This window comes from Dryobates pubescens, chromosome 13, assembly GCF_014839835.1.
Source record: "Dryobates pubescens isolate bDryPub1 chromosome 13, bDryPub1.pri, whole genome shotgun sequence".
Taxonomy (NCBI): Eukaryota; Metazoa; Chordata; class Aves; order Piciformes; family Picidae; genus Dryobates; species Dryobates pubescens.
Window position 1 is genome coordinate 20,339,029 of NC_071624.1, and position 26,934 is coordinate 20,365,962.

The 26,934-nt window shown below is 58.8% G+C and overlaps 3 protein-coding genes across 3 annotated transcripts; 2 read left to right on the forward strand and 1 right to left on the reverse strand.

The window, feature by feature from the left end:
- Positions 1–4,092: 4,092 nt before the first annotated feature.
- On the forward strand, positions 4,093–8,719 carry C1QBP (complement C1q binding protein). The gene is made up of 6 exons (XM_054166420.1): positions 4,093–4,339; positions 4,498–4,648; positions 5,348–5,435; positions 6,056–6,151; positions 7,274–7,396; positions 8,317–8,719. Exons 1-6 carry the CDS (start codon positions 4,093–4,095, stop codon positions 8,464–8,466), a joined length of 855 nt encoding a protein of 284 aa, XP_054022395.1. The 3' UTR covers positions 8,467–8,719.
- Positions 8,720–9,226: 507 nt separating this feature from the next.
- RPAIN (RPA interacting protein) lies at positions 9,227–12,767 on the reverse strand. Its single transcript, XM_054166578.1, has 7 exons — positions 12,658–12,767; positions 12,225–12,413; positions 11,266–11,329; positions 10,691–10,805; positions 10,417–10,480; positions 10,202–10,333; positions 9,227–9,418 (listed from the first exon to the last, which is right to left on the reverse strand). The coding sequence occupies exons 1-7, from the start codon at positions 12,733–12,735 to the stop codon at positions 9,389–9,391; spliced, it is 672 nt and encodes a 223-aa protein (XP_054022553.1). The 5' UTR covers positions 12,736–12,767; the 3' UTR covers positions 9,227–9,388.
- A 147-nt stretch (positions 12,768–12,914) lies between these two features.
- Positions 12,915–26,467, forward strand: NUP88 (nucleoporin 88). Its single transcript, XM_009896621.2, has 17 exons — positions 12,915–13,163; positions 14,127–14,296; positions 14,722–14,847; positions 15,031–15,117; positions 15,925–16,101; positions 17,899–18,082; positions 19,029–19,179; positions 19,726–19,824; positions 19,953–20,043; positions 21,547–21,648; positions 22,300–22,458; positions 23,016–23,141; positions 24,053–24,118; positions 24,264–24,344; positions 25,379–25,505; positions 25,856–25,974; positions 26,259–26,467. Exons 1-17 carry the CDS (start codon positions 12,924–12,926, stop codon positions 26,320–26,322), a joined length of 2,169 nt encoding a protein of 722 aa, XP_009894923.2. The 5' UTR covers positions 12,915–12,923; the 3' UTR covers positions 26,323–26,467.
- The last annotated feature ends 467 nt before the right edge of the window (positions 26,468–26,934 follow it).

The following is a 26,934-nucleotide window of genomic DNA, read 5'->3' on the forward strand; positions in this document are numbered from 1 at the left end:
GATATGGGGCTAGATTGGCACGGTGAGATGGGGCTGGATTGGCACGGTGAGATGGGGCTGGATTGGCAGGGCGATATGGGGCTGGATTGGCACGGTGAGATGGGGCTGGATTGGCACGGTGAGATGGGGCTGGATTGGCAGGGCGATATGGGGCTGGATTGGCAGGGCGATATGGGGCTGGATTGGCACGGTGAGATGGGGCTGGATTGGCAGGGCGATATGGGGCTGGATTGGCACGGTGAGATGGGGCTGGATTGGCAGGGCGAGATGGGGCTGGATTGGCATGGTGAGATGGGGCTCAACTGGTGCAGTTCAATGGTGCTGGATTGGTGCAGCACAATGGGGCTTGACTGGCACCGTGCAATGGGGCAGGATTGGTGTGGTGTGGTGGGGCTGGATTGGTGTCGGGTGATCAGATTGCCGAAGGAGCTTCAGGCAAAGTCAGTTTGCAGGCTGCTGCTGTGCTCAGCAGAGCAGCTGAACCAAAATCCACTTTTCATGGGGTGGAAGAGCTCAGTGGCTCCGTGCCCGGAGCAGTCACCAGAACCGGCTCAGAGTCTTTCAAGGCACAATGCTCTGGGTTAAAGTCTGTCACTTGCAGCTGCTCTGTCACGACAGGCACAGTCTCCCAGACGGTGGGAGAGGATCTGGCAGCAAATGCCAGGTCATCGTTGTTACCGGGACTGCAGGTCCAGGACCATGCTCAGGTTTCAGTTCCATTTGCACTCTGTAGTAGTTTAATTTGTGTAGCTACCAGACCCCACAATCTCTGGTTCTGTGCCTCCACATCTTCCATTCTCTTTCAGAGCAACGAATCCTTCCCTCCAAAAGCTGAATCCTTTCCTCCTACTTCTTGAGTTATTCTTGTTGCTGTGTGATGCAAGGCCTCAGCCTGGCTATGTATTTCTCAGCTGTCAGGTCAGTGACCAGTTCAGTACTGCTCTCAGCCAGTTTTGCAATAACTGCCAGCAGCTTTTTGCCCTTTCCCTGCACCCGTTCCGAATCAGAGCTGCTGGTTACCTCTCCCGGGTCGTGCACACCCTGCTCGCTGCACCATTCATTGTTCTTTGTGATATTTCCGCCTGTGTAAATAGTAATAGTTCATAGCACTGCCTGCACATCATCTTCACTGACTTGGGAACACAGAGAGGCCAGCAATGGGAATGTCTGCTTGGATGAAGCTCCCAATGCTGGTGGCCAAGCCTGAGAGCCTGGCAGTGGTTTCTTGGAGAGGCTGCCCAACTGCCTGCGTGATGGTGCCATCTTTGTTCAGCCTGCAGCACACTTGTTCCTCAGCAGACACTTGTGGCTATGGAGCTGGCACATCGGCCACGGTCAGGCCAGCTTCAGGAAGACTGATGAGACAAGGCTTGAGAAGACAAATGAGAATGAAAATGTGCTTTAAAGACTGGAATTCCTTTAAAGGTCCTTGAGTCACCAAACATTTGTGTCTTCTGCCCTGACACCACTGCTTCTTCCCCCTTCTACCCCAAGCCCATCCCAGTTACAGTTTGGTTTGCCATTAGAACTTTGGAGCTTGACATTGTCGACCACAGAGATCCATTAGGGTCTGTTATTTGGGTTTGGGCTTTTTCTTCCATATTCCCGTGGCATCCACCTATCTTTTTTCTTCCTGTAGGGGAAAAGTGCCAATACCAAACTGAGTAAGACTGGAATTAAGTAGTGCCACTCCAAAGGGAAAACTGTGGTGTTTAGTGTGAAGGAAAGTGGATTTCTTCCATTGCCAGTGTTGGAGGAAAGGGAAATGAAAGTTGCTTTTAAATGATATCCTGAATCCTTCTCAAATAACCTCTCTGGGAGAGGTAACTTCCAGTTCCAGCAGCGTCTGTTGGCACTGTGTGGTGATTTGTAGAGCTTTGGGGCTGACCTGAAGCAGGGAGGAAGTGTGAAAGAGTGGGGAGAAGAAACTGTCCTGCACACACGCTGTGTGGTGGAGTGGGGTTTGTTTCTGTGGGCTGGGGTTCTGGGGCTTCTTGTGGCCTTCACATAGTAACTTCAAACAAAAGCTTGTAACAAACCAGAACAGCTTCATAAGCTCCTAAAGAGCAGCTTTGCTGTCATTATGCTGCTCAGGGATGCAGGCAGGGGCTGTTGGCAGGACCTGATGCCTCCATTTGCTTTTGCAAAGCTGCTGGTGTTGCTTTGTCACCTGTGGGGACAGGCTGTGTTTGCCAGGTCATCACCATAGAATCCTTTAGGTTGGCAAAGACCTTCAGGATCATCAAGCCCAACCATTAACCCTACTCTACCAAGCTCAGCACCAAGCCATAGCCACAAGCACTGCATCTGCACAGCTTTTAAACCCCTCCAGGGATGGGGACTGCCCTAGGCTGCCTGGGCCAGAGTCTGACAAACCTTTCAGTGAAAAAATTGTTCCTGCTGTCCAGCCTAACCCTCCCCTGGTGCAAGTGGAGCCCAATCCTTCTTGTTCTGTCACTAGGTACTTGGGAGGATAGACCAGTCTGCTCAGATCTTCCCTCTGTGCTTCCTGGGCACCCAAGGCAGCTTTTCTTTGGCTCTAGCATCGGCTCACCTGGGTTTCCTCTTTGCCAGATGGGCAAATGCTTTTCTCTTTGTAACTGGAATGTGCTGACCTGCCCAGTGCTGTCCCCCAGGGGGTGAGGAGGTACCTGGAAGGGTCTGGTTACTCAGCCTGTGCTGAATGCCTGCAGGGGTGTAGCGGAAATGGGATCACAGAATTGTTTGCGTTGGAAAAGGCCTCTGAGGTCATCCAGTCCAACTCTCAACCCAGCACCACCATGGTCACTAAACCATGGTCCCAAGTGCCACGGCCACGGGTTTCCTGAACTCCTCCAGGGATGAGGACTCCACCACCTCCCTGGCAGCACAGAAATTTTCCCTAATCTCCACCTTAAGCCTCTCCTGGCACAATTTCAGGCCATTTGCTCTCGTTGGAGCACACAGCCCTTGGTTGTGTTGTTCTTTGGTGGTGATTGGGACACAGGGAAAACTTCTGCAGGTGAGCAGCCATGGGTTTGGGTTGGCGTTTCCAGAGTGTGCAGCTGTGGCAGTTGTCCTCTCTCCCAGGAGCTGCAGGGGTCTGCGCAGCACTGTCCCTGCTGTTAGGTTTTACAGACTCTGTGCTTGTAGGAAAAGAGTCCAGACACATTGTGCTGGGGCAGGCTGGCTGAACAAGGGGAGGGTGGCTCTTTATAGTGGAACTAAGCCCTGCATTTTCCCCAAAAGAAAGAAGCGATGGCAAACATTCAAGGCCTGGCTGTTGCTTTGTGAGACACAAAAGCTGTGTGGGTGGAAGAAGCGATTACAGGACTTTTGGATACAAGTGCTGGCTTCAGTTCCTCTGGGATTGCCTTCAGCAGCCTGGGCAGGTGTTGCAGAGGTTCAGGTGGGTCTGTGCTTGGGGTCCTGGGGATCTGTGCTTCCCAAGGACCCTGCCCTTGGGTGTGCAGGGCTCCTGTGGAGCTGGAGTGGAAATCCTGCCCCCTCCCTGTGGTGTGGTGAGAGCCAAGCCATGGGGTCCTGCTACAGCCTCGCGGGGAGCAGCCTCCTGTGCCTCCCTGCTCCATCAGAGGCACCTGTGCCAGCTTCTAGACGAAGGGAATGGTTTGTGCCAGGAGCCGGGTTGCCTGGCTCAGTCCTTCCCTCTAATACGTTTATGCTAAAAGTGAAAAAGAAAAGATTACTTTTGGTTTTATTTTTGTGAGTACGCTGCTGCGGTTGTGCCAGAACAGGAGCGTTCTGCTAAGGAGAGGCTGCTGCATGGGACGAGCGCGGGGGAACCAGCCCCGGCCTCTCCTTCACCAGCCTGCAGCTGCCTCTGCAGCTGCCCCAGGGCCCCGGCCGAGAGGCGGCCAGGCCGGGTGCTGTCTCCCCGCTACACGCGGGGGCCCCTGCCCCGCTCTCCCGGCCTTGCTTTTCGGCTGTGATCAGTTAACAAAGTCCTCGGCGTTCCCCAGCGCTTCTAGCGCCCGCGGGCCTCGAACCCCTGGCACCGGCTCCCCGCCGCGGGGGCCGCCGGGGCCGGAAGCGGTGCGGCGCAGTTCCGGGGCCGGCGGTGTCCTCTGCCCGCCCCGCCGCCCTCTCTGCACCATGCTGCTCGCCCGGGCCCTGCGCTCCGCCGCCGCCGCCTCCCTGCGCCCGGCGCTCCGCCAGCCGCCCCGCCGCTCCCTCCTCTCCTCCTCCGCTCCCCGCGGGCTCCTGCCGCCGCCCGGCGCCGCGCCGCCCCTGGCGCGCTCGCTCTGGCAGCTGGGCGGCGGCTGGCGGACGGCGCTGCTGCGCCCGCGGCGGGGCTCGGCCGGCGGCGTGTCCTGCGGCTGCGGCGGGCTCCACACCGAGGGTGAGCCGGGGGGAGGGTGTGGGGGGGGTGGTCCTGCCGGGGGGGGTCCTGCCCGGCGGGGCGCGCGGGGCCCTCGCGCCGAGCCGCGCTGCACGTGGCGGGGGGGCACCGTCCCCAGCGCGGGAAGCGGCGCTGACCCCAACCCCCCTGCCCCGCAGGGGACAAAGCCTTCGCCCAGTTCCTGACCGACGAGATCAAGGAGGAGAGGAAGATCCAGAAACACAAATCCCTGCCCAAGGTGTCCGGCGGGTGGGAGCTGGAGGTGCACGGCACCGAGGCCAAGCTGGTGCGGAAGATCGCCGGCGAGAAGTGAGTGCGGCCCTGCGGGGAGCCTCTGTGCCCCCAGGGGCTGCGAGGGAGCGACTGGGGAGTGACCCTGCAGAGGGGCCTGGAGCATGGCCGTGGGGAGCAAGGGCTGAGAGCCCTGGGGCTGAGCGCCTGGATCAGAGCAGCCCCAGCGGGGAGCTGAGCAGTGCTCAGCAGGAGCTGAAGGAGCTGTGGGGGGACACTTTTTTACATAGCTTTGTTCTTGCCCGGTGCTACAAAGCTTCCTGCAGTGTTCCTGGAAGCTGGAAAAGGGCAGATTGAGACTGGAGATGAGGAAGAAATTCTTACCAGTGAGGGTTGGGAGACTCTGGCACAGGTTGCCCAGGGAGGCTGTGGCTGCCTCCCGCCTGGAGGTGTTCAAGGCCAGGCTGGATGAGGCTGGTGGGAGGTGTCCCTGCCCATGGCAGGGGTGGAACTGGACAATCTTTAAGGTCTCTTCCAGCCCATGCTGTGATTCCTGCATGAAAGGAGCCAGTTCAGCCCAGCAAGGCTTGTTCAAGAGAGCAGCTGCAGGAAGGCAGCAGCTCTGGGGTGTCTTTACCTGCAGTACCTGGGTCGGTTCTGGCTGTGTGAGTTCCACACCACGAGGCTGTCCCCGCAGCAGGAGCTTCGCAGAGCAGGGATTTGGGTGGGTGTGTGCTGAGTGCACTCCGAGCTGAGCTGTTTGTGTTTCTCCTGAAGGATAACAGTCACCTTCAACATCAACAACAGCATTCCACCCTCAGCTGAGGATGAGCCACAAGAAGGGCAGAAGCCTGATGAGCAGGAGGTAACTGCCTGGATGTGGCTTCAGGGATGGGAACACAGAGGGAAGTTAGAACCTTGCCCTTCAGGGGTTTTGCCTCTCGGTATTTGGGAGCTGGAAGTCACGAAGTGCTGCTGGTTCTGGGTTGGCCACCACTGGGCTGTGACCCTCCTGACTGCAGCAGAAAGGCAGAGCGGGGTGGGAGGGCCTCAGAGGGCAAATGACAGCACTGGGGACACTTTCTCCATCGCCTTCCCTCCTGGGCATGCTGTACCCACTGGGAAGGAGTAGTGCACTTGGTCTGTGAGCAGGCTGTGCCCTGCCAGGTGTCCTCCATGAGGAGGGCAGGGACAGGCAGCTCCTGGTCAGAACAGGAAGCTGTGGCCAGCTCCTGGCACTGTGGAGGGACCCATCCAGGTGAGCTGTGGGTTGTTAGGGAGGGACAGATGCTGTCAGCTGCCATTTTACCTGTGAGCAAAGCAGAGAGGGGGCTGAGGGCCATTGGTGAGACTGAGGAAAGGTTGGGTTGTCCTTGGCCAGGTTGGAGGCTCCAGGGAGAAGGTGAAGGGCCAAGCTGTGCTGTGCTGCCAGCACCTTGGCTCCTGTTCAGCCTCCAGTGCTGATGCAACTTTTCTCTTTTCCAGCCTGAGCTTACATCAACTCCCAACTTTGTTGTGGAGGTGATAAAGGATGACACAAAGCAGACCCTGGTTCTGGACTGCCATTACCCTGAGGATGAGGTGGGTGTCAGCCTGCAGCCAGCCCTGGGCTGGGCCCTGCTGTGTGCAGAGAGCACAGGCTGCTTATCTCTGCTTTTCCAAACATGATAGCAAGTGGTGCTGTTTGCAAGGACACTCTCTGGGGAGGTAGTTCCCCTCCTGCCTCACCTGCTGACCAGCTGCTGATTGAACTCTTTTTGGAGAAGGGAGGCTGAACTTGGCACAGCAGCTTGAGAGGGGTGAGAATGGCCACAACAGGACAGATCTGATAGAGGGCCTTAGCAGCTCACAAATCTTGGTGCCACAAAGAGAAGCAGGGATGAAAAACAGAGGAGAGAGAAAACAAAACTGAAGAGCTTTGGTTCACCCTGACCTTTGTGGTTTATTCTGTTACCAGCTGCTTTGTGCAGCCAGCCCTGCCCAGCAAGGGTTGTGCCACTGTGGGAGCAGCTCTGTGAGGGGAAAAGGCTGAGAGCCCTGGGGCTGAGAGCCTGGAGAGGAGCAGCCCCAGAGGGGAGCTGAGCAATGGTTACAAATATCTGAAGGGTGGGGGGCAAGAAGGGGCCAGGCTCTGCAGTGGTGTCCTGTGGCAGGACAAGGGGCAAGGGACACAGACTGGAACCCAGGTGCTGGAGGCCTGGAGCAGGCTGCCCAGAGAGGTTGTGGAGTCTCCCTCCCTGGAGAGACCCTACCTGGATGTGCTCCTGGGTGACCCTGCTCTGACAGGGGGGTTGGACTGGATGGTCTCCCTTCCAACCCCTGCACACCTCTGTGATCTAGGGAGAGTTAGACAGAGCTGTGCAGGGGTTTAGAGCTACACAGGAAAGGGTTTTGATATTGTTGTAAAGCTCAAGCTGCTGCTGGCCATCAGGGCACAGCTAGCAGCAGCAGCTCAGGAGCTGGGCACTGCTGGCAGCAGGAGCTGGGCACTGCTGGCAGCAGGAGCTGGGCACTGCTGGCAGCAGGAGCTGGGCACTGCTCAGGAGCTGCTGTGTCCTGTGTGTTTGTGCACGCCTGGAGAGGGGACAGGCACAGCTGTAGCTGTAGGTGCTGGCTGTGGTGTGAGCCCTGGCTTTGGGGTGAGAGTGCTGGAGGTGCCCAGCAGTTGGAGCTGACTGCTGTGCATCTGCCCTCCCCTTTCAGCTCGGGCACGAGGGGGAGGAGGAGAGTGACATCTTCACCATCCGGGAGGTCAGCTTCCAGCCCACGGGAGAGGCAGACTGGAAGGACACCAACTACACCCTCAACACAGACTCCCTGGACTGGGTGAGTGCTGCTCATACACAGGCCCTGGGCTGCAGGGGACCTCAGGGTCTCGTCCAGACATCTGCCTGCTCCTGCCTGTGAGTCCTGTCACGGATGCCAGAGAGCATTGCCCTGCTCCACCCCAGGGTGCCACAGGGTTGTGGTTCTGCTGCCAGCTGAGCAGTGTTAGGTGGTCCCAGCAGTTGTGCAGTGCTGGTGGCGTGATTGGCAGTCACAGAGTCCCAGCACGGTGGGGTTGGACCTCTGGGGATCGCCCAGCCCAGCCCCTGCTCCAGCAGGGCACCCACAGCACAATGCCCAGGGGGGGTTGGAAGCTCTCCACACAAGGACACTCCACAACCTCTCTGGGCAGCCTGCTCCAGGCCTCCAGCACCCTCACAACAAACAACTTTCTCCTCCTCTTCACATCCAACCTCCTGGGCTCCACTCTGTGCCCCTTGCTGCCCCTTGTGCTGTCCCTGGGCACCACTGAGCAGAGTCTGGCCCCAGCCTCTTGCCCCCCACAGCTCCTTTAGCTCTTGCTGAGCATTGCTCAGCTGCCCTCTGGGGCTGCTCTTCTGCAGGCTCTCAGCCCCAGGGCTCTCAGCCTTGGCTCCTGCCAGAGCTGCTCCAGGCCCCTCAGCAGCTCTGCAGCCTCCCCTGGACTCTCTCCAGCAGTTCCCTCTCCTGAACTGGCTACAAAGTTCAATTATGGCTACAAAGGAATCCCCCTGCTGGGATCCTGTGCCCTGTTCCATCCTGCCATACCCCCCACCGTCCCCCTGCCCTCCAACCATCCCAGCCAAGGTCAGGCCTGCTGAGCAGGGGGGGAGCAGCTCCCTGGTCCCCTGGGGGAGGCAGGGCCCAGCTGCCAGGAGCTGTTTCAGAAGCAGCCCTGGCCAGGTGCTTTGCTAAGGCAGCCTCCTCTGGCTTGCTTGCAGGCTCTGTATGATCACCTGATGGATTTCCTGGCTGACAGAGGCGTGGACAACACCTTTGCTGACGAGTTAATAGAGCTCAGCACTGCCCTGGAGCACCAGGAGTACATCAAGTTCCTTGAAGACCTCAAAAGCTTTGTCAAATGCCAGTAGGTTGGGCTGGGAACCTCCTCATCACGTGTGGGCATCCCACAGCACTGCTCCAGCCAGCAGCCCCCAGGTGCATCCTCACAGCAGGGAGGGAGAGTAAGCAGCCTTGGCCTGGGAGGGCCAGGAGCCTCTCCTGCACTTGGGGATTGGTATTTATCTTGCAGCCCAGATCATGGTCTCTGCCATCATGGCTCACAATTGCCTCACCCTTCCTGGTGGCTTTTGTACAAATGATGAATGTGAAGAATAAAACCTGTTCAGTATCTCACTGAGAGCTGCTGCTGCCTCCCCTGCTTGCTCTGTCAGACCTGGGGCTGGGCCCAAGGCAGGGCTGCAGCAGCTGCTCACAGCTGGTGCTCAGCACTGCTGTGTCCTGCTCTGCAGTGTGCTCCAAGGAAAGCCACTCCAGCCAGCAGCATGCCCTCTGTCAGCACTGCTGGCCAAGGTGATGAATGTGTCAGGGAACAGACCTCAGGGTTACAGACTGGAGGAGTCCTTTGAATCAGGGATGTGCTGCCAGAAGCTGCTGTGGCAGCACTCCTGCAGAGAAACACCTGAGAGAGGGTGGAGCCCTTCAGCTGCAGCACAACTGAAACTGCTGCTCAGAGGCACCGCTGCAGGGCACCAGCTGCTGGCTGCTCCTCAAACCACCATCTCCATCATGACCTGCAGGCCACAAGTGAGGTTGAAACAAGACTCCAGGCTTCAGTGTGAGCTGTGAGCTGGCTGAAGCACACCACTGAGGCTGAACTACACTAAAGAAGTTTATTTCCCAACAGACACTGTGCCATTGAAAGTGCAGGGCAAGGCAGGGCTGCCTCTTCAAGTAGCTTCTTGACACAGCAGGTAAAAACAGTCCTGTAGCAGCTCTGGGTTAGTCCTGAAGTCCTTCCAGTAAAAAAGAAACAGCAGCAGCTGGAGCAGCTTAGAGGAGAATTGTCCAGGAGTCACAGACCTTTATAAATGGGAGAGAAGGAATCATTGGTGTGCAGTGCAGAGCCTTCAGCTCTGCCCCTCACAGTCCTCACAAGGATGTTAGGGAAGCAGCAAAGCTAACAGCTTGCTGGCTCCAGCTTGAGCCCAGGGCTGGGAGGTGTCTGCCCAGAGGCTGCAGCTCAAGTGAGTGGCAAAGCCTTCCCTGAAGCACCTGAGCAGCTGCTTCACATAAAGCTTGGAAGGTAAAGTGAGAGGGCTAAGGCACTGTGACAGAGCACCTTCCCTATGGGGACAGGCTGAGAGCTGGGACTGTTCAGCCTGGAGAAGAGAAGGCTCCAGGCAGACCTCAGAGCAGCCTTCCAGTACCTGAAGGGGCTCCAAGAAGAGCTGGGGAGGGACTTGTGACAAGGGCTGGGAGTGCCAGGCCAAGGGACAATGGCTTTGAGCTGGGAGGGGGGAGATTGAGACCTCCCTGGAGGTGTTGAAGGCCAGGCTGGCTGAAGCTTTGAGCAACCTGTGCTGGTGGGAGGTGTCCCTGCCCATGGCAGGGGGGTGGCACTGGGTAATCATGCAAGTCCCTTCCAAGCCAACCCATTCTGTGGCTCCAGGATCCTGTGGAGGATTCCCTAACCCAGCAGTGACTCTTGTCACGTGACTCTTCCTTTCACAGCTACTGCACAGCTGCAGGAGGAAGCCTTCCCCAGGAGGTCTGTGGGGAGAGCAGTGAGCCCCTGCCCTGGCACCACCCTGCTGTTTGTTTGCTGCCCAGCTCAGTGCAGTGCTGCAGGCCTCCCGCACTCACCGCACAGCTCATCAGCAGATTGGTCTCCTCCAGGCCCCTGGTGGCAGTGAACTCCGGGTTGTGGGAGCACCTCTGGCTGTGCTCCGTGACAGTGCTCTCCAGGAGACTCCTGAGCCTCCCTTCAGTCATGTCCTGGGAAGCAGGGGGGCACAGGACATCTGAAGTTGCCGTCTGCAGCTACAGCTGCCAGCTGGCACATGTAACACCCAGCTTACCTGTGTGCTGATGTGCAGCCCACACGGGCAGAGCACCAAGTGGTTCCTCACAGTCAGGCTGTTCCTGGACACAACATGCAAGGAGCATCATCAGCACCACAGCCTGAGCCTGGGGAGGCCTTGGCAGAGACCCTCGGGGCTGGAGATGATCGCTCCAGGGGGCTTAGCCGTGTTACTAACAGCAGCCTTCCCCCACTGCCTTTGCCCATCCCCAAGCCCAGGCTGCTGTAAGGGGAGTGGAGGAGCTGGGTGCCACCCCCAAGGACTTGCTTACTTCCTGCAGACAGGGCAGATGAGCTGCTGAGGGGCGTCCCAGCCCTCCAGCACGGCGTTGAGGCAGTCCTGGTCGAAGCGCAGGCTGCGTTCGTACTCCTCCAGCACCGACTGCTCTGCACACAGCAAAGCAACCCTCAGGCAGCTGCTGCCAGCACAGCTCTGGTGCTGGGCAAGGGAGGCTGAGGCAGCTACTCCTTGCTGCATTCTTGCTTGGGATCAGATTTCCACCCTTGATGGAATCATTCCTGCTGGGGTCTCCCTTTCTCCTGCAAGGCAGCCTGCAGCCGCTCTCCCGTGGGTGACGGTTTCCAACCAACACCTCTGAACCGACTGGTGCAGGTTCCCACAGCTCCCAAACACCTCAGTCCTCTTCCTCTCCCCTCATTAGCTTCCCACAAACCTTCAAACATCCCTTAAAACTGTCCAAAAAGGTCTCAGTGCACCAGAGGTTTCTAAGGAGGCTCTCCCCCTACATCACGTGGCGCAGAGGAACCATGGAGTGAAGCCTCAGCAAGTCTGAATCCCCAGAGCGACCCCAGACCAAACGTGGCAGCAAGCGTGCAGGGAACATACCTTGCAAGATCAGTTCTTGTTGGATCTCCTCCAGTACTGCCAGCTCATCAGGGTCCTCCAGCATCTGAGAGGTGCATCAGTTAGTGACTGTTCCTCCTGGCCACTGCCTCACTTGGCTTTCAGCACCTGGCTGAGCTGCCACTGCAGTGTGCATTCCCCCTGCTGCTGCTGCTGTCTGCTCAGAATCTGCATTGGCAAAGCCCTGCACTGTGTGAAGCCCTCTGCTGGGAGGCCAGGCTGAGAGAGTTGGCCTTGGGCAGCCTGGAGAGGAGAAGGCTCCAGGGAGAGCTTCTGGTGGCCTTGCAGTGCCTCAAGGGGAGATCAGAAAGCTGGGGACAGAGTTTTTCTCAGGGCCTGTGGTGCCAGGCCAAGGGGGGATGGTTTGAACTGAGAGAGGGAGATTGAGAGTGGAGAGAAGGAGAAATGGTTGACCCTGAGGCTGGGGAGAGCCTGGCCCAGGCTGCCCAGAGAGCTGCCCCATGGCTGGCAGCAGTGCAGCTCAGGTTGTTTGGGACTGTGAGCAACCTGCTGTGGTTGGGGATGTCCCTGCTGGCTGCAGGGGGTTGGGCTGGATGAGCTTGGCAGGTCCCTTCCCACCCAAACCACAATTCTATGATAATCATCTCTGCAAGGCCACCCTCAACAGACCCCAGAGCAGAGCCTGCCCAAGGGTTTGTTTATCAGAAGACTGCAGTTTCAGTCCTGTTCTGAGGAGTGGTCAGACACAGGCCAACGCTGGAAACTGCAGGTGATTCACACACAGTCTCTGAAGGAAATGAGGACGTTCCCCACTCGTGGCCTAAAGGCAGCACTCCTACAGCACAGCAGCCAGCTGCAGGAGGAAGCCCAACACAGAGCCTTGCCCACTCCAACCACGACAGACTCGAGCTGCAGAGATGTCTCTGGCACACCTGCATAGGACACACAGCAGCAGCAGCAGCCCAAGCGTTTGTACTGACCTGGTCCAGGGCCATCACTGCCCCGAGGGCTGGCAGGCTCTGCTGCCCGGCCTGCAGCGTCTGCCACTCTATCTCCATCACCTCCTGCACCAGCAGCGCGCCGGTGCCCGGGCTGCAGACCCTCTCCCCGGCCTGGCGGTACCGGTCCAGCAGCTTTGATCGGCTGCTCCTCAGCCTCTCCATGCAGCGCTTAGGAGGGAACAAACCAACACGGGGCCCTTAGTGCTGGGGTGAGGAAGGGGCTCCAGCGCAGAAGGCATCCCGGGGGGACCGCCCGGGAGCGGGCTGACAGCTCCCGCCTCGACCGGCCGCGCCAGACCTCGCAGGGAGGGCTCAGGAAGGGCCTGGCTCGGCCTTCTCACACCGCCGGGAGGGACCGAGCCGGGCCAGGGGCAAAGCAGCGGTCAGGGCCCCCCACCCGGGCCCCACTCACCCGGCGGTAGGTCTCTTTCCAGGGCGGCGCAGCCGGGCTCTTGTACCGAGCGCGGCGCCGCCGGAGCGGGGACTCCATGGCCCGCGGAGCGCCAGCGCCGCGAGGCACGCCGGGAAAGGTAGTCCCGCAGCGCAGGGAGCGCCGGCGCCGGAAGTGGCACCGCGGAGCGCCGGAAGTGGTGCCGGGAGCGCCGGAAGTGGCACCGCGGAGCGCCGGAAGTGGTGCCGCGGAGCGCCGGAAGTGGCGCCGGGGGCGAGGCGGCGCTGATGGCGGGCGAGTGGGGCTCGGCCGAGCAGTGGCGAGCGGCCCTGCCGCAGCACGCCGTGCTCAGCCGCCTCCGCGACCGCGTCCCTGCCACCACCACCGCCCGGCCGCCGCTCATCCGCAACCTCCTCTTCGGCCTCGATGGGGATCTGCTCCTCTGGGACGGGGAGTGCAGCGCTCTCCACACCATCGGCCTCCGCCGCCTCGGCGGGCCCGACCCCGCGGCGCTCAGCCGGTACCAGGTGGGGCCTGGCGCCGGGGGAGGCTGCGAGGGGCCGGCGAGAGGGGATGAAGGCAGTGGGAGCTCTGATGGGAGCAGGGCTGAGTGGAGCCGACACCGAAGGCCCCGCGGCGGTGCTCACCCTTCCGCCTGCTCTCGGTGGCTCTTTGCTCAGGGACACCTCCGGCTTTGGCCTTGGCTGTGGTGGGGAGGAAGTTCTTGTCTCATTCTGCATCTTGTAGCTGCTGTATAAATCAGTCAAGATGTACCACTCTTCTGTGAACAATGTCAGTACAGGCTGAGGGGTGAAGGGCTGGAGAAGCACTGGACAGGAGCCAGCACCAAGTGCTGCCAGCCCAGCCCCAGCCTGGCCTGGGCTGATCTCCAGCAGTGTGGGCAGCAGGGGCAGGGAGGGGATTCTGCCCCTCTGCTGTGCTCTGCTGAGACCTCTCTGCAGTGCTGGGGCAGCTCTGGAGCCCTCAGCACAGACAGGGACCTGGGGGAGCAGGGCCAGAGGAGGCCACAGCAGTGCTGGCAGGGCTGGAAGCCCTCTGCTGTGAGGCCAGGCTGAGAGAGTTGGCCTTGGGCAGCCTGGAGAGGAGAAGGCTCCAGGGAGAGCTTCTGGTGGCCTTGCAGTGCCTCAAGGGGAGATCAGAAAGCTGGGGACAGAGTTTTTCTCAGGGCCTGTGGTGCCAGGCCAGGGGGGGATGGTTTGAACTGAGAAAGGGAGATTGAGAGTGGAGAGAAGGAGAAATGGTTGACCCTGAGGCTGGGGAGAGCCTGGCCCAGGCTGCCCAGAGAGCTGCCCCATGGCTGGCAGCAGTGCAGCTCAGGTTGTTTGGGGCTGTGAGCAACCTGCTGTGGTTGGGGATGTCCCTGCTGGCTGCAGGGGGTTGGGCTGGGTGAGCTTGGAAGGTCCCTTCCCACCCAGGCCAGGCTGTGGTTGTGTGGTGGCTTGTCCTCACTCCATTGTTTGTGTTTGCAGACCCTCCTCTGCATAGACCCTCCCCTGTTTGAGGTCTACCAGACGCTGCTGAGCCCTACCCAGCATCATGTGGCTCTGGTGGGCACCAAGGGGCTCATGGTGCTGCAGCTGCCCAAGCGCTGGGGCAGGAACTCGGAGTTTGAAGGTGGGAGATCCACAGTCAACTGTAGGTGGGTGAGACCTCAGGGGGCTAACTCCACCCTGGTCCTGCTGTGCTTCCTCCACAGCCTCTCCTCTCTGGGGCTGCAGACATGGCAGGCTTTGGCTGTGGGGACAGTCAGCAGTGATGCTGTTTTGGCTGGTTGCTAGGGACCCCAGTGCGTGACCTGAACGTGCTGCCACTGCTGAGGAGCAAGCTGCTCCCCTCTGCTATTCTCCAGCCTTTCTGGGCTTTTTCAGCTGTGGTGGCCAAAAGCAAACATCCAGCTGGAGGTAACAAAGTGCCTCCAGGCACAGCTGTGCCTCCAGCTTTGAGAGGAATACAGCTGATGGCTTTGGCACTCTTTACCTGGGTTCCTAGCTCCTCTTCCCCCGCTTGCCTTCAGAAGCCAGCTCTGGGTCTCTTGTCACTGTGCATTTCTGCTCTGTGTTTCAGCACAATTCCCATTGCAGAAAGGTTTTTCACCAGCTCAACCTCTCTGACCCTGAAGCACGCTGCCTGGTATCCCTGTGAGACTCTGGAGCCCCACATCGTGCTCCTGACTTCAGATAACACTATCAGGTAAAACCTCCTTGCCCTCCAGGAGCCAGGTGTTGTGTGTTTGCCATGGCCAGCTGGGTTCTCACTGCCCTGCCACTCCTGTGAGAGAGAGGGGGGGAGCAATTTTAGGCTGATCCCCACTGGTGCAGGGACTCCTGCAGCACTGCCAGCTGAATGACCTCCACTGCTCTTCCTTCTCTCTAGGTTTTACAATCTGAAGGTTCCTCAGAGCCCTGTCAAAGTGATTGCCCTTTCAGACACTGAGGAGGAGACCCTTAAAATCAACAGAGGGTAGGTGTGCTGCCTTCCTTTGCAAGTGCTTTGCACAGCACAGGCTCAGGATTCAGCTCTGCTTTTGATGAGTGACAAATCTACCTGGGAGTCCAATGGGATTCTGTTCATGGGATTCTTCCTAGCACGGGAATGGCACTTGTGTGGTGCTGCTTTTTGCCATCCTAAAGGAAAGCAGCAACCAAGTGCAGAGCTGGGTGAGTGTCAGAGCAGTCCCTGGGGCAGTGCAGCCTTCACAGTGGGCTTCAGAGGGGCTTTTGGAGGGGGGATGCAGAGATGATCTTTGCATTTCCCTCTTGGCCTCCTTGGAAAGGGAGAGCTTGAGGCTCTCTGCTAGTCACAGCCTGATGCACTGCACAGGGATGGAATCCCAGACCAGTGCTGGTTGGCAAAGCCCTTTGAGCTCCCCCAGGCCAACCATTCTCTGGCTCTGCCCAGGCTGGGGCTGAGCCACGGCCCTCAGCACCACAGCTCTGCCTCTGTGAAACCCCTCCAGGGCTGGGCATTCAACCACATCCCTGGGCAGCCTGTACCAGGCTTTGAGAACCCTATCAGTGAAGAAGTTTTCTCTCCTGTCCAAGCTAAACCTCCCCCTGGTGCAGCCTGAGGCCATTTCCTGCTGTCCTCAGGACCTCTGCCCCTTGCCTCCTGTGAGCTGTGCTGGAGGCGGAGGGGCAGGAGGAAGGTGTCAGCTGTGTGCTCTGGCTGGGGTTCAGCAGTAAGAAACAGCAGGTCAGAAGAGTGCTGGGGAGGTGCTGAGCAGGCATTTGCAGCTGATGCTCTGCCCTGGTCCTGCCTTGTCCCCAGGAGAGCCTACACAGCCTCGCTGGGGGAGACCGCGGTGGCCTTTGACTTCGGGCCCCTGGTGCCGGTGCCGAGGAGCGTCCTGGGGCAGCGAGGGGCTGAGGAGGTGCTGGCATACCCCCTCTACATCCTCTATGAGAATGGAGAGACCTTCCTCACCTACATCAGCCTGCTTCAGAGGTGGGGCCACGTCATCCTCAGCATTCCTGGGCTGCTGCTGTCTCTGTGCAGCGCTGGGGCTGCAGGGCCTTCGCTCTCTGCAGCTGGGGCTCTGGCCTGGGTGGGGGCTGGGCTGAGCTGCAGTGCTCTGCAGCTTGGTTTCTCTCTGTGCAGTGCTGGTGGGCTGAAACCCAGCAATTCTGTGGATTTAATCCAGTTTTGTGGCAATAGACATTTCAGCTTTATTCACCTAGAGGTTCAGGTTTGCCCTGCTGAGAACCCACTGGCCACTGCCATCAGCAAGCTGAGCTGCAGCTGCTGCACTGATAAACCACCACAGAATCATAGAACCATCAGGGTTGGAAAAGATCTCCAATGTCATCCAGTCCAGCTTTCAACCCAGCACCACCATGGCCCCAGGTGCCATGGCCACAGCTTTCTGGAACACCTCCAGGGATGGGGACTCCACCTCCTCCCTGGGCAGCCTGTGCCAATCCCTGACCACTCTTGCACCAAAGCAACAGCTTCTCATCTCCAACCTAACCTCAGTGTCTGAGGCTGTTCAGCTGTGTTGTGGGGCCCTTGGTTCACAGCATGGACACCCTGAGCTGTGGCAGTGGCATTTGAGGAGATGGAATGTTTGAAGATCTTAGGGGGTTGGCAGCTGTGTTCCATAAGGAAAGGTCAAGGATTTAATGCAAGAAAAGCTTGAGCAAACTGAGAAGGAGCTGGAAAGCTTGTCAGCTCCCAGGGTGAGTGGATGTTCAGATGTGGTATCTAGGTTACAGACTGCTCTGTCTGCCTCAGCACAGAGCAGATCCTGTCTCGGGCTGTAGCCCTTCAGAAGCTCTACCTAGAGAACTGCCACCCCACAAAGTGCTGCTTGTGAAGTGCCTCATTAAGCAAGAAGCCAATTAAGTAGTTAGGATAATTAACCTGAGCTTATCCTGGGTGCTTTGTGTCCTGTGACAATATTTCCTCTTGCATTTATTGCTGTCTGGTTTGGTTGCTTTGAAAGCAGAAACCATGAAGTGCTGAGCTCCAGCCTCTCCTGAGATCTCACTGGGTCAGACTCCTGAAGGGCTCCCCTTGGATGGAACTGGACACAGCTCCAAACCTTGGCCTCTTACATCATTGTGCTTCCTTAGTCATTTATTGGAGTCCCAGTGGACAGCAAGTTCTCCATGGGACAGCAATGTGCCCTTGTGCCAAGTGGGCCACTGGCACCCTGGGGGGCAGCAAGAAAAGTGTGGCCAGCAGCTCTAGGGAGGTGCTCTGCTCTGCTCTGCTGAGAACCCCCCTGGAATACTGGGTCCAGTTCTGGGCTCCCCAGTGAAAGACAGAGACTTGCTGGAGAGAGTCCAGCAGAGATCTCTGAGGGTGATGAAGGGACTTGGAACATCTCTGCTATGAAGAAAGACTGAGGGCCCTGGGGGTGTTTAGTCTGGAGAGGAGGCTCAGAGGGATCTGATCAATGTCTCTCAATGCCTGAGGGGTGGGGGTCAGGAGGAAGGGGCCAGGCTCTGTTTGGTGCTGCCCAGGGACAGGACAGGGAACAACAGGGACAGGCTGGAAGCCAGGAATAAATTTGTTTGGTGTGAGGGTGCTGGAGGCCTGGAGCAGGCTGCCCAGAGAGGTTGTGGATTGTTTCAGGCCCCACCTGGATGTGGCCCTGGGTGCCCTGCCCTGGCGAGGGCTTGGACCGGATGAGCTCTGGAGGCCCCTTCCAGCCCCAAACCCGCTGTGATTCTGTAGCTGCTGTGCAGCAGGCAGCAGTGAGGAGCCCCCCCTGTTGTGAGCACCCCTTCTCCCTTGCAGCAGCAGGAGCCTGGGCAGGCTGCTGGGCCCCCTGCCCATGCACCCCGCGGCGGAGGACAACTACGGCTACGACGCCTGCGCGGTGCTGTGCCTGCCCTGCGTGCCCAACATCCTGGTGATCGCCACCGAGGCTGGGCTGCTCTACCACTGCGTGGTGCTGGATGGGGAGGAGGAGGAGGAGCAGGTACCTGCCCTGGGCTCTGCTCTGCCCTGCACCATTCTCTCTCTGTAGTCACAGCTCCTGGCTGCCAGCTGGCACGGGGCCTGGCAGCCAACCAAGCACCGGCCCCTGAGGTGCAGCCAGGCTGCCTCCTGTGCCAGCCAGGCTCTGGGATGTGGGTGACTCCCAGGGCCAGCTGTGTGTATCCTTGGTGGCCAAGAAGGCCAAAGGTGTCCTGGGTGTGGCCAGCAGGGGAAGGAAGGTTCTCCTCTCTCTCTGCTCCGCCCTAGTCAGGCCACATCTGGGGTCCTGGGTCCAGGTCTGTGCTTCCCAGTTCAAGAGAGACAGAGAGCTGCTGGACAGAGTCCAGGGGAGGCTGCAGAGCTGCTGAGGGGCCTGGAGCAGCTCTGGGAGCAGCAAAGGCTGAGAGCCCTGGGGCTGAGAGCCTGCAGAAGAGCAGCCCCAGAGGGGAGCTGAGCAATGCTCAGCAAGAGCTAAAGGAGCTGTGGGGGGCAAGAGGCTGGGGCCAGACTCTGTTCAGTGGTGCCCAGGGACAGCACAGCCTGGACCCCAGGAGGTTGGATGTGAAGAGGAGGAGCAAATTGTTTGTTGTGAGGGTGCTGGAGGCCTGGAGCAGGCTGCCCAGAGAGGTTGTGGAGTGTCCCTGTGTGGAGAGCTTCCAACCCCCCCCAGGCATTGTGCTGCTGGGCATTGTGCTGTGGGTGCTATGCTTTAGGGGGGGTTGGAGTGGATGATCCCCAGAGGTCCTTTCCAGCCCCTCCATGCTGGGGTTCTGGCATTCCAAACAGAAACTGTTTCTGAGATTTGTTCTGAGTAAGAAAGGGACTTGAAGGACTTTCCCTGCCCACAAGTCAGGACCCTGGCCTAGGTCATGTCCCTTTCTTGCTGCAGCTGCTGTTGCCATGTCTGTCACCATGATGCCTCACAGGAGAATTCCATTTGTTCACAGTCAGAAAAGTCTTGGGACCCAAGATGTGATCTTATCCCTTCCCTGTATGTGTTTGAATGTGTTGAGCTGGAGCTTGCCCTGAAGCTGGCCTCAGGAGATGAAGAAGAGCCTTTGGAGTCTGACTTCTCTTGCCCCATCAAACTGCACCGAGGTAGGGCTGCTGCTGGGCTTTCCCCTGCTTCATTCCAGGTCTTCAGGGTCAAGGTGTCCACAGGGTCCACTGGTGGCAGAGCAAGGATTTGCCTCATGCCTTCGAGTGCCATGGGAAGAGCAAGCCTGGGGGGTGGCTGGGTGCTTGCTCCAGGGCAGGTTCAGCTGCTCCTAACACTCAGTTCCTGCTGCTGTGGCTGACAGAGCAGGAGTTGTTCATCTGTGTTGACCCCACCCTGAAGGAGCTTCTGTGGGGGTGTTGATGCTGGGGGAGGAACTGGAGTCTGCTGATGGGACTGTGGTGTCATGGTGGGGCAGCACACAGGGCTTGAGTCTTCCTGGTCAGAGCAGTGCCCTGCTGGCTTCCTCCCTTTGCTCCTGACCGAGGGAGATGTGGGACGGGAGGAGATCCAAGCAGGGCAGCAGCAGAGCTCATCCTCCAGCTCAGTTCCTGGGCAGAAGATGTTGATGCTGCCTGCACAGCAGATTGGTGCAGGCTGGGAGGATGAGCTCTACAGCTTGGTGCCACTTGCTGTTGGGGTTTCAGACCCCAAGTGTCCCTCCAGATACCACTGCACACACGAGGCAGGTGTGCACAGCGTGGGGCTCACCTGGATCGAGAAGCTGCACAAGTTCCTGGCCTCAGGTGAGTCTGAGAGCCTCCCACGTGTGGAGGCACCTGAGCAGCTGCCTACCAGGCTGGTGGATGTGGGGGCACTGAGAGCCCCTCCCCCTGCAGAGGGCTCTGCTGCATCCTGACAAATCTCTCTGCAGATGAAGAAGACAAAGACAGTTTGCAGGAGCTGGGAGCAGAGCAGAAGTGCTTTGTTGAGCACATCCTGTGTACCAAACCACTGCCCTGCAGGTAAAAGCCAAAACCTTTCTGTTGCTTCCAACTCAGTGAGCAGCTATGGGAAATAGTTCTGCTTGGCTCTGGGGATGAAGGGCTGGAGAGCAGCCCTGAGGAGAAGGGCTTGGGGGTGCTGGGGGTGCAAAGCTGGACAGGAGCCAGCACCAAGTGCTGCCAGCCCACCCCCAGTCTGGCCTGGGCTGAGCCCCAGCAGTGTGGGCAGCAGGGGCAGGGAGGGGATCCTGCCCCTCTGCTGTGCTCTGCTGAGACCTCCCTGCAGTGCTGGGGCAGCTCTGGAGCCCTCAGCACAGACGGACCTGGGGGAGCAGGGCCAGAGGAGGCCACAGCAGTGCTGGCAGGGCTGGAAGCCCTCTGCTGCGAGGCCAGGCTGAGAGAGTTGGCCTTGGGCAGCCTGGAGAGGAGAAGGCTCCAGGGAGAGCTTCTGGTGGCCTTGCAGTGCCTCAAGGGGAGATCAGAAAGCTGGGGACAGTTTTTCTCAGGGCCTGTGGTGCCAGGCCAGGGGGGGATGGTTTGAACTGAGAGAGGGAGATTGAGAGTGGTGAGAAGGAGAAATGGTTGACCCTGAGGCTGGGGAGAGCCTGGCCCAGGCTGCCCAGAGAGCTGCCCCATGGCTGGCAGCAGTGCAGCTCAGGTTGTTTGGGGCTCTGGTTGGGGATGTCCCTGCTGAGTGCAGGATGGACTAAATGACCTTCAAAGGTCTCTTCCAACCCAAATGACTCTGGGATTCTCTGGCTCTCTCTTGCTGCATTCTTGCCATTAAAATAACAAAGTCAGGTCAAGAGAACTCAAGTAACAGAACTTTCTGCAGCAGGATTCTTCATGCCAGGTGGGCAAACAGCTCCTGAGTCCCCCTCTGCAGCCCCCTGTGAAAGCAGCAGCAGCAGCAATGTTCACTTCCATGGTCCTTTGAGGCACTTGTTGAGGATCTAATCCTGCCCATGATGTGCTGAGCTTAGTCAGGCCTTAGAGGCATCCTTTGCTGGGCTCAGAGCTGCTTCCCAGCCTCAGTGGTTCTACCATGTGGATCTTTAGGTGCTGCTCTTCTCACTTTCATAAGTCCTAACCATGTCTGTAGGCTGCTGTGCCCCAAGCACTGCAGGAGCAGGCAGTGGTTGTCAGGAGGAGTGGAGTTTGGCTGAGGTCACCTGCAGGGCTCCCTGAGCACAGCTGAGGCCTCTCCAGGGACGAGGACATTTGGCCCAAGAGGTGGTGCAGGAGCTCTGCTCTCTCCTGAGCCTTACACCAGGAGTGGGTCCTGAGTCCTGGGGCACAGCAGGTTTCAGTGCTGCTCACAGGGCTGCTGGCCCTGTTCTGCCTCCAGCTGGAGGAGCCTGTCCTGGGGCAGGGGCTGTGGTGACAGAGGGACTCACCCAGGCTTGCTGAAGGGGGTCTGGTGTAGGTTGATGGCTCCAGCCAGAGCTGTTCTGGAGAGTCAACCTGCACAACTCCAGGCACAGAGCATTTCTGCCCAGCTCATTGTTGTTTCCTTCCCCTCAGGCAGCCTGCTCCCATCAGAGGCTTCTGGATTGTCTCTGACATCCTGGGGCCCACCATGATCTGCATCACCAACACCTATGAGTGCATCACCAGGCCGCTCCTGTACGTGGCTCCTGCTGCTCAGTCTGCCCCTGCTGCATGGCAGGGATCACAGGATGCTCTGGATTAGCCTCCTGACCCTGCCAGCCCAGCCCTGCTCCTTGCAGGCCACACGGAGAAGTTTCCAGAGCAGCTGTGCTTTGTCTGGGGGGCTGGGAAGCTGCAGTGGTGGAAGTGCCTGGGTGACACAGGGGGGCAGGCAGGGCACTGCTTTCAGTTTGTTGCCCAGAGCAGTGGTGAGTGTGGCAGGACCCCTCAGCAGAGCCAGGGGCAGGGGCCCTCATGGGCCTGAAGCTCTCTCTGCAGTGTTCTCAAACACAGTTCCTGTGAGCCCCACTCTGAAGTGACAGAGGTGGGCAGGGGCTGGGCAGGCTGCTTGGAGCATCAGGGTCCTGCTGCTGTCCAGGTGCTTGCCTCCTTAGGGAGCTGTTCTCAAGGGCAAGGACATTTGTGATTGTTAGTTTTGGCTGTGGGGATCTGAGCTCCCCCAGGCCTGCCTGCAGCTGGCTCTGCCACCTCCCTGGAATGCTTCCTCTTAACGCTTGGGACCGACTGCTGCAGGACATCTCCCTGCACAGGGGGAGCTCCCCCCTTCAAATAGCTCTTGGACTGCCCTGGCTGCAGTCCTGGCCTAAGCTGTGTTCTCCCTGGCAGGAGCACAGTCCACCCTGCCTCCCCCCCCCTGCTCTGCACCAGGGAGGAGGAGGATGTGGATGCTTCCCCGCTCCGCATCCTGGCGCAGTCGCAGCACTCCTTCGAGAGGCACATCCGAGGCATCCTGCAGCGCGGCTCTGCCAACCCCCTGCTGCTCAAGTAAGTCCAGAGGGCTTCTCGGGGAGCTGCACAGGGAGGGCTCTCTGGAATACTCTGTGGCTGTCAGCTCCTGCTTAAACTGCTGGCACAGGCTGCCCAGGGCTGTGGTTGAGGCCTCATCCCTGCAGACATTCGAGCTCAGGCCTGCCGTGGCTCTGGGCAGCCCGATCCAGCTGGAGGTGTCCCTGCTGCCTGCAGGGGGGCTGAAGATGATCCTTGCTGTCCCTTCCAGCCCAGTGCCATCTGTGAAGCTGTGAACAGTGCCTTGGCCATGGCAGGAGTGGGGCACAGGGATGGTGTCTCAGCAAGTGACAGGAGGCTGGGGATCATCATGCTCCAGGCAGGGCTGAGCTCAGCTGCTGAGGCTGCTCACCACTTGTCCCATTGGGCTTTGAGTAGCTTTAAGATACTTTGGGATTTCCTCATGGGAAAAGTGCCTTACAGGACAAGGATTTCATGGCAGCCTCTCACTTCCCTAACTCAGACCCCAGTAAATGCTGTGAGCTGTTCAGCCTGTCAGGGCAAGACTGCCAGACCCTGCCTCTGCTCTCCTCAAGGTCTGCTGATCCAGATGCTGCTCCTCCTCCTGAGGAATGCCTGCAGCTTCTCAGCAGGGCCACACAGGTGTTCAGAGAGGAATACATCCTGAAACAGGACCTGGCCAAGGAGGAAATCCAGCAAAGGTAACACAGCTCCCTCCAAAGTCTCTGCTCTGCCCTGAGTGGAACAGCAGCGCCAAGCGCTGAGCCTCCTCTGCTGTGCTAACCCTTGGCAAAGAGAATGAGCTCCTGTGGGAATAACCCCTGAGCTGTTTGGGTTGGAAGAGACCTCTCAGATCAAGTCCAGCCCTCAACCAAACACCACCATGGCTGAGGAGAGGCTGAGGGAGCTGGGGCTGTTAGCCTGGAGGAGAGAAGGCTGCAGGGAGACCTCAGAGCAGCCTTCCAGTACCTGAAGGGGCTCCAGGAGAGCTGGGGAGGGACTTTGTACCAGGACCAGGGGCAGTGGTTTGAAATGAGAGCAGAGCAGATTGAGATTGGATGTGAGGAACAAGTTCTGCACCAGGAGGCTGCTGGAACACTGCAGCAGGTTGCCCAGGAGGTGGTTGAGGCTCCAGCCCTGGAGACATTCAAGGTGAGACTCAACAGGGCTCTGGGCAACCTGACCCAGTGGAGGATGTCCCTGCTGCCTGCAGAGGGTTTGGACTGGATGAGCCTTGGAGGTCCCTTCCCATGCTAACATTCTGTGATCCTGAGGCCATTAAACCATGGCCCCAGGTGCTGTGTCCATGTTTCTTGAACACCTCCAGGAGAACTTGACCTGAAAACTGAGAAGGGAAGGCAGCAGGGAGTGTGACATACAGTAATGCTGCTGTCAGGCTGCCTGGGGGTGGCAGGACACCCTCTGGCCTCAGCAATCCGCAGTCAGTCTCCCTTCAAACTGCAGTGTGAAGCTGGGAGAGAAGGGAAGAGCTGCTTCCCACCACTGCTTGGTGCCCTTGGTTCTTTCTGCTCCCAGGAGCGTGAATCACTGCTGCTGTACCTGGTGTGGATTGCTGTGCTGGGTGGTTTGAGCTGCTCTGGGTTTGTTTCAGAGTGAAGCTGCTGTGGGGACAGAAGAAGAAGCAGCTGGAAGACCTCAGCTACTGCCAAGAGGAGAGGTGAGCGTGGGCTGCTGCCCCTGCAGGCACTGTGTGTGACCCCAGGGAGGGGTGAGCACATCTGCAGCTGTGATCCCCTTGCTCCCAGCCCCAGCTGTCCCTGCTCCTAACCCCTAAGCCAACAACCGTTTCCCCTGGCCTCCAGGAAGAGCCTGCGGGAAATGGCCGAGCGCTTGGCCGACAAGTACGAGGAGGCCAAGGAGAAGCAGGAGGACATCATGAACAGGTGAGGGAGCTGGCTGATGGGGGAGGGCTGCCTGAAGGCTTTTGATCAATCAGTGTATTTTCTGGGCATGTCTGAACCTGTTTGATGTCCACAGTGGCTGATTGCAAGCAAACTCCCACAGCACTGACCCCTTGGAAGGCTCTGATGTGAAAAACCACCTGGGAGCAGTTGCTGGTGGGGCTTGGCCTCTGCTCCCAAGGAACTAGAGGAGAACAAGAGGGAAAGGCCTCCAGCTGCAGCAGGGGAGGCTTAGGCTGGGCAGCAGGAAAAGGGTTGTGAGGCTCTGGCCCAGGCTGCCCAGGGAAGTGGTGGAGTCCCCATCCCCAGAGGGGTTTAAGAGCTGTGCAGATGCTGTGGCTATGGCTTGATGCTGGGCTTGGTGGAGTAGGGTTAATGGTTGGACTCAATGATCCTGGAGGTCTTTTCCAACCTCAATGATTCCATGAGTCTAAGTTGTGAGGGTGGCAGAACAGAGCAGGCAGGAGGTGGCAGCAGGGTTTGGTAGCAGACTGGGAGCCAGGCACCCTCAGGCACTTTGCAGCTGGCACTGAGCAGGCAGGGAGGGTTGAGCTGCTGCAGAGGCTCTGCAGAGGAAGAAGTTTGTCAGTAGGAGGCTGGGGAGAGCCTGGCACAGGCTGCCCAGGGAGGCTGTGGATGTCCCCTCCTTGGAGGTGTTCAGGGCCAGGCTGGATGAGGCCTTGAGCAAGCTGTGCTGGTGGGAGGTGTCCCTGCCCATGGCAGGGGGCCAGAACTGGATGATCTCTGGGGGTCCCTCCCAACCTGAGCCATTGGATTCTATGATCTCAGCTTTGTCTTTTCAAACCAAAATGGTTCCATGATGCAGAACTGCTCTCTGCTGGGGTCAGTGGTGGTTTGTCAGGGCCAGTTCAGGTGAGCCCTTGCCAGTCAGAAATGAGAGAGCTGGAAGAGCAAAGTCAGGTCTGAAGGCTGGGAGTGCAGAGGAGCCTGCAGGGCCTGTGGGGGCTCAGCAGGAGCTCAGTTCATGCAGCAGTGATTCCTGCTCTGCACACCAGGATGAAGAAGGTGCTTCGGAGCTTGCACTCCCAGCTCCCTGTCCTGTCAGACACTGAGAAGGACATGAAGAAGGAGCTGCAGACCATCCATGAGCAGCTGCAGCACCTGAGCAATGCTCTCAGACAGGTGAGAGGAGGAAGGGAAGGGGATGGCTGCGGTTGGTCCCTGCCAGCACCTGCGCAGTGTGCTGACAGGATTCAGTCCTTCAGTGGAGCAACAGGAGCCAAACTGGCACCAGCTCACCACAGCAGCCTCTGAGCCCTGTGAGTGATCCAGGCAGCCTGCTGTGAGCCCTAAGAGAAGGTCTCCAGCCAGACCAAGCAGTAACCTCCTGTTCTCTGCGTGGCAGGGAGAGTGCAAAGGCCAGGGGCTTCTGCCCCAGAGGGGATCTCTTTGTTTGCTGCAGGGTTTGGAAGTGGGCAGCTGTCAGCCTGGCAGGCGGGGCCAGCACTGACAGGGCTCTTCTGCATGTCCAGGTGAAAATGAAGAAGGAATACCAGCAGAAGAAGATGGAGAAGGGGACTGGCTCCCGGAAACCCAGCATCACCCTCAGTGCCTACCAGAGCAAGTGCATCCAGACCGTGCTGAGGGAAGAGTGAGTTGATACTGAGCTCCTGTGCAGTGCCAGCCTGGCTCTGGCACTGCCTCCACTTCCCAGGCTGTGATTCAAGCTCTGCTGCAGCAGAAAACGGTTCAGCTCCTGCCAGCAGCTCCAGCCCTCTCCTGCCGTTGCTAAACTCAACCTGCCTGAGGGTCTGTGGCAGTCTGTGTCCAGCCTGGCACTGACACGGGGCTGGTCCCAGGGCTCCCCTTCTCGGCTGCTACCCTGGGCAGTGGCCTCCCTCCTGCTGGCTTCTGATTGCATTTCTTTGTCTTTAGGGGAGAACACATCAGGGAGATGGTGAAGCAGATCAACGATGTCAGAAGCCACATCAGCTTCTAGGCTGTCCCCCAGGAGGAGCCTGCACCGGAAGGCTTGGAGGAGCTTTCATTTTCCCTGGTGCTTCCCCTTGTCCCTTTAGCAGTTGTGTGCTGAGCACCACAGCTTTCACCTCCTGCCTTGTGAGGAGGAACTGTTCAATAAAATACTTTTGTTATGACTGCTCAGGGGCTGGGGGAGGTTTAGCTTTCCACAAGGGCAGGAGGCAGCAGCAGCTCTTTAACCCTTAGCACGGGTGGGCAGTGTGGGGATCGCTTCCTTCAGCTCCCTGGGGGTCCTTGGGGAAGGCTTCTCCTCCCCTGGGCCCAGGGCAGGGCTGTGTGGGGCCTGTGGCAGGAGGAGAAAGCACTGAAGCAGAGACTGCAGCAGGTTTTGTTTGTTTAATTTGGAACACTCTCCAAAGGACACCTTCAAGACAGTTAACAAAGGGTTACACTTGAATCCTGCCCACAGCAGAATCCCACAGCCACAGTTGCACAGGACACCAAGGGCTTGGGTCACCGGAATGCAGCATCCACTTCCCAAGGCTCTGCCTGCCCCGGAGCTGGCCCTGCAGTCCCCTCCCCTCCCCTCTCAGGCCAGGGCTGCTTGCTGGGGACAGTAGGGAGGTGCTGT

Coding starts and splice junctions, on each gene's coding strand:
- C1QBP (XM_054166420.1), top strand. CDS start 4,093: ATGCTGCTCGCCCGGGCCCTGCGCTCCGCCGCCGCCGCCTCCCTGCGC. Junction 4,649..5,347: donor CGGAAGATCGCCGGCGAGAA/GTGAGTGCGGCC, acceptor TTTCTCCTGAAG/GATAACAGTCACCTTCAACA. Junction 6,152..7,273: donor GCCATTACCCTGAGGATGAG/GTGGGTGTCAGC, acceptor CTCCCCTTTCAG/CTCGGGCACGAGGGGGAGGA.
- RPAIN (XM_054166578.1), bottom strand. CDS start 12,735: ATGGAGTCCCCGCTCCGGCGGCGCCGCGCTCGGTACAAGAGCCCGGCT. Junction 10,806..11,265: donor ACAAGAACTGATCTTGCAAG/GTATGTTCCCTG, acceptor TGCTGTGTGCAG/AGCAGTCGGTGCTGGAGGAG. Junction 10,481..10,690: donor ATCTGCCCTGTCTGCAGGAA/GTAAGCAAGTCC, acceptor TGTTGTGTCCAG/GAACAGCCTGACTGTGAGGA.
- NUP88 (XM_009896621.2), top strand. CDS start 12,924: ATGGCGGGCGAGTGGGGCTCGGCCGAGCAGTGGCGAGCGGCCCTGCCG. Junction 15,118..15,924: donor ACCCTTAAAATCAACAGAGG/GTAGGTGTGCTG, acceptor CCTTGTCCCCAG/GAGAGCCTACACAGCCTCGC. Junction 25,506..25,855: donor TGAGCAATGCTCTCAGACAG/GTGAGAGGAGGA, acceptor CTGCATGTCCAG/GTGAAAATGAAGAAGGAATA.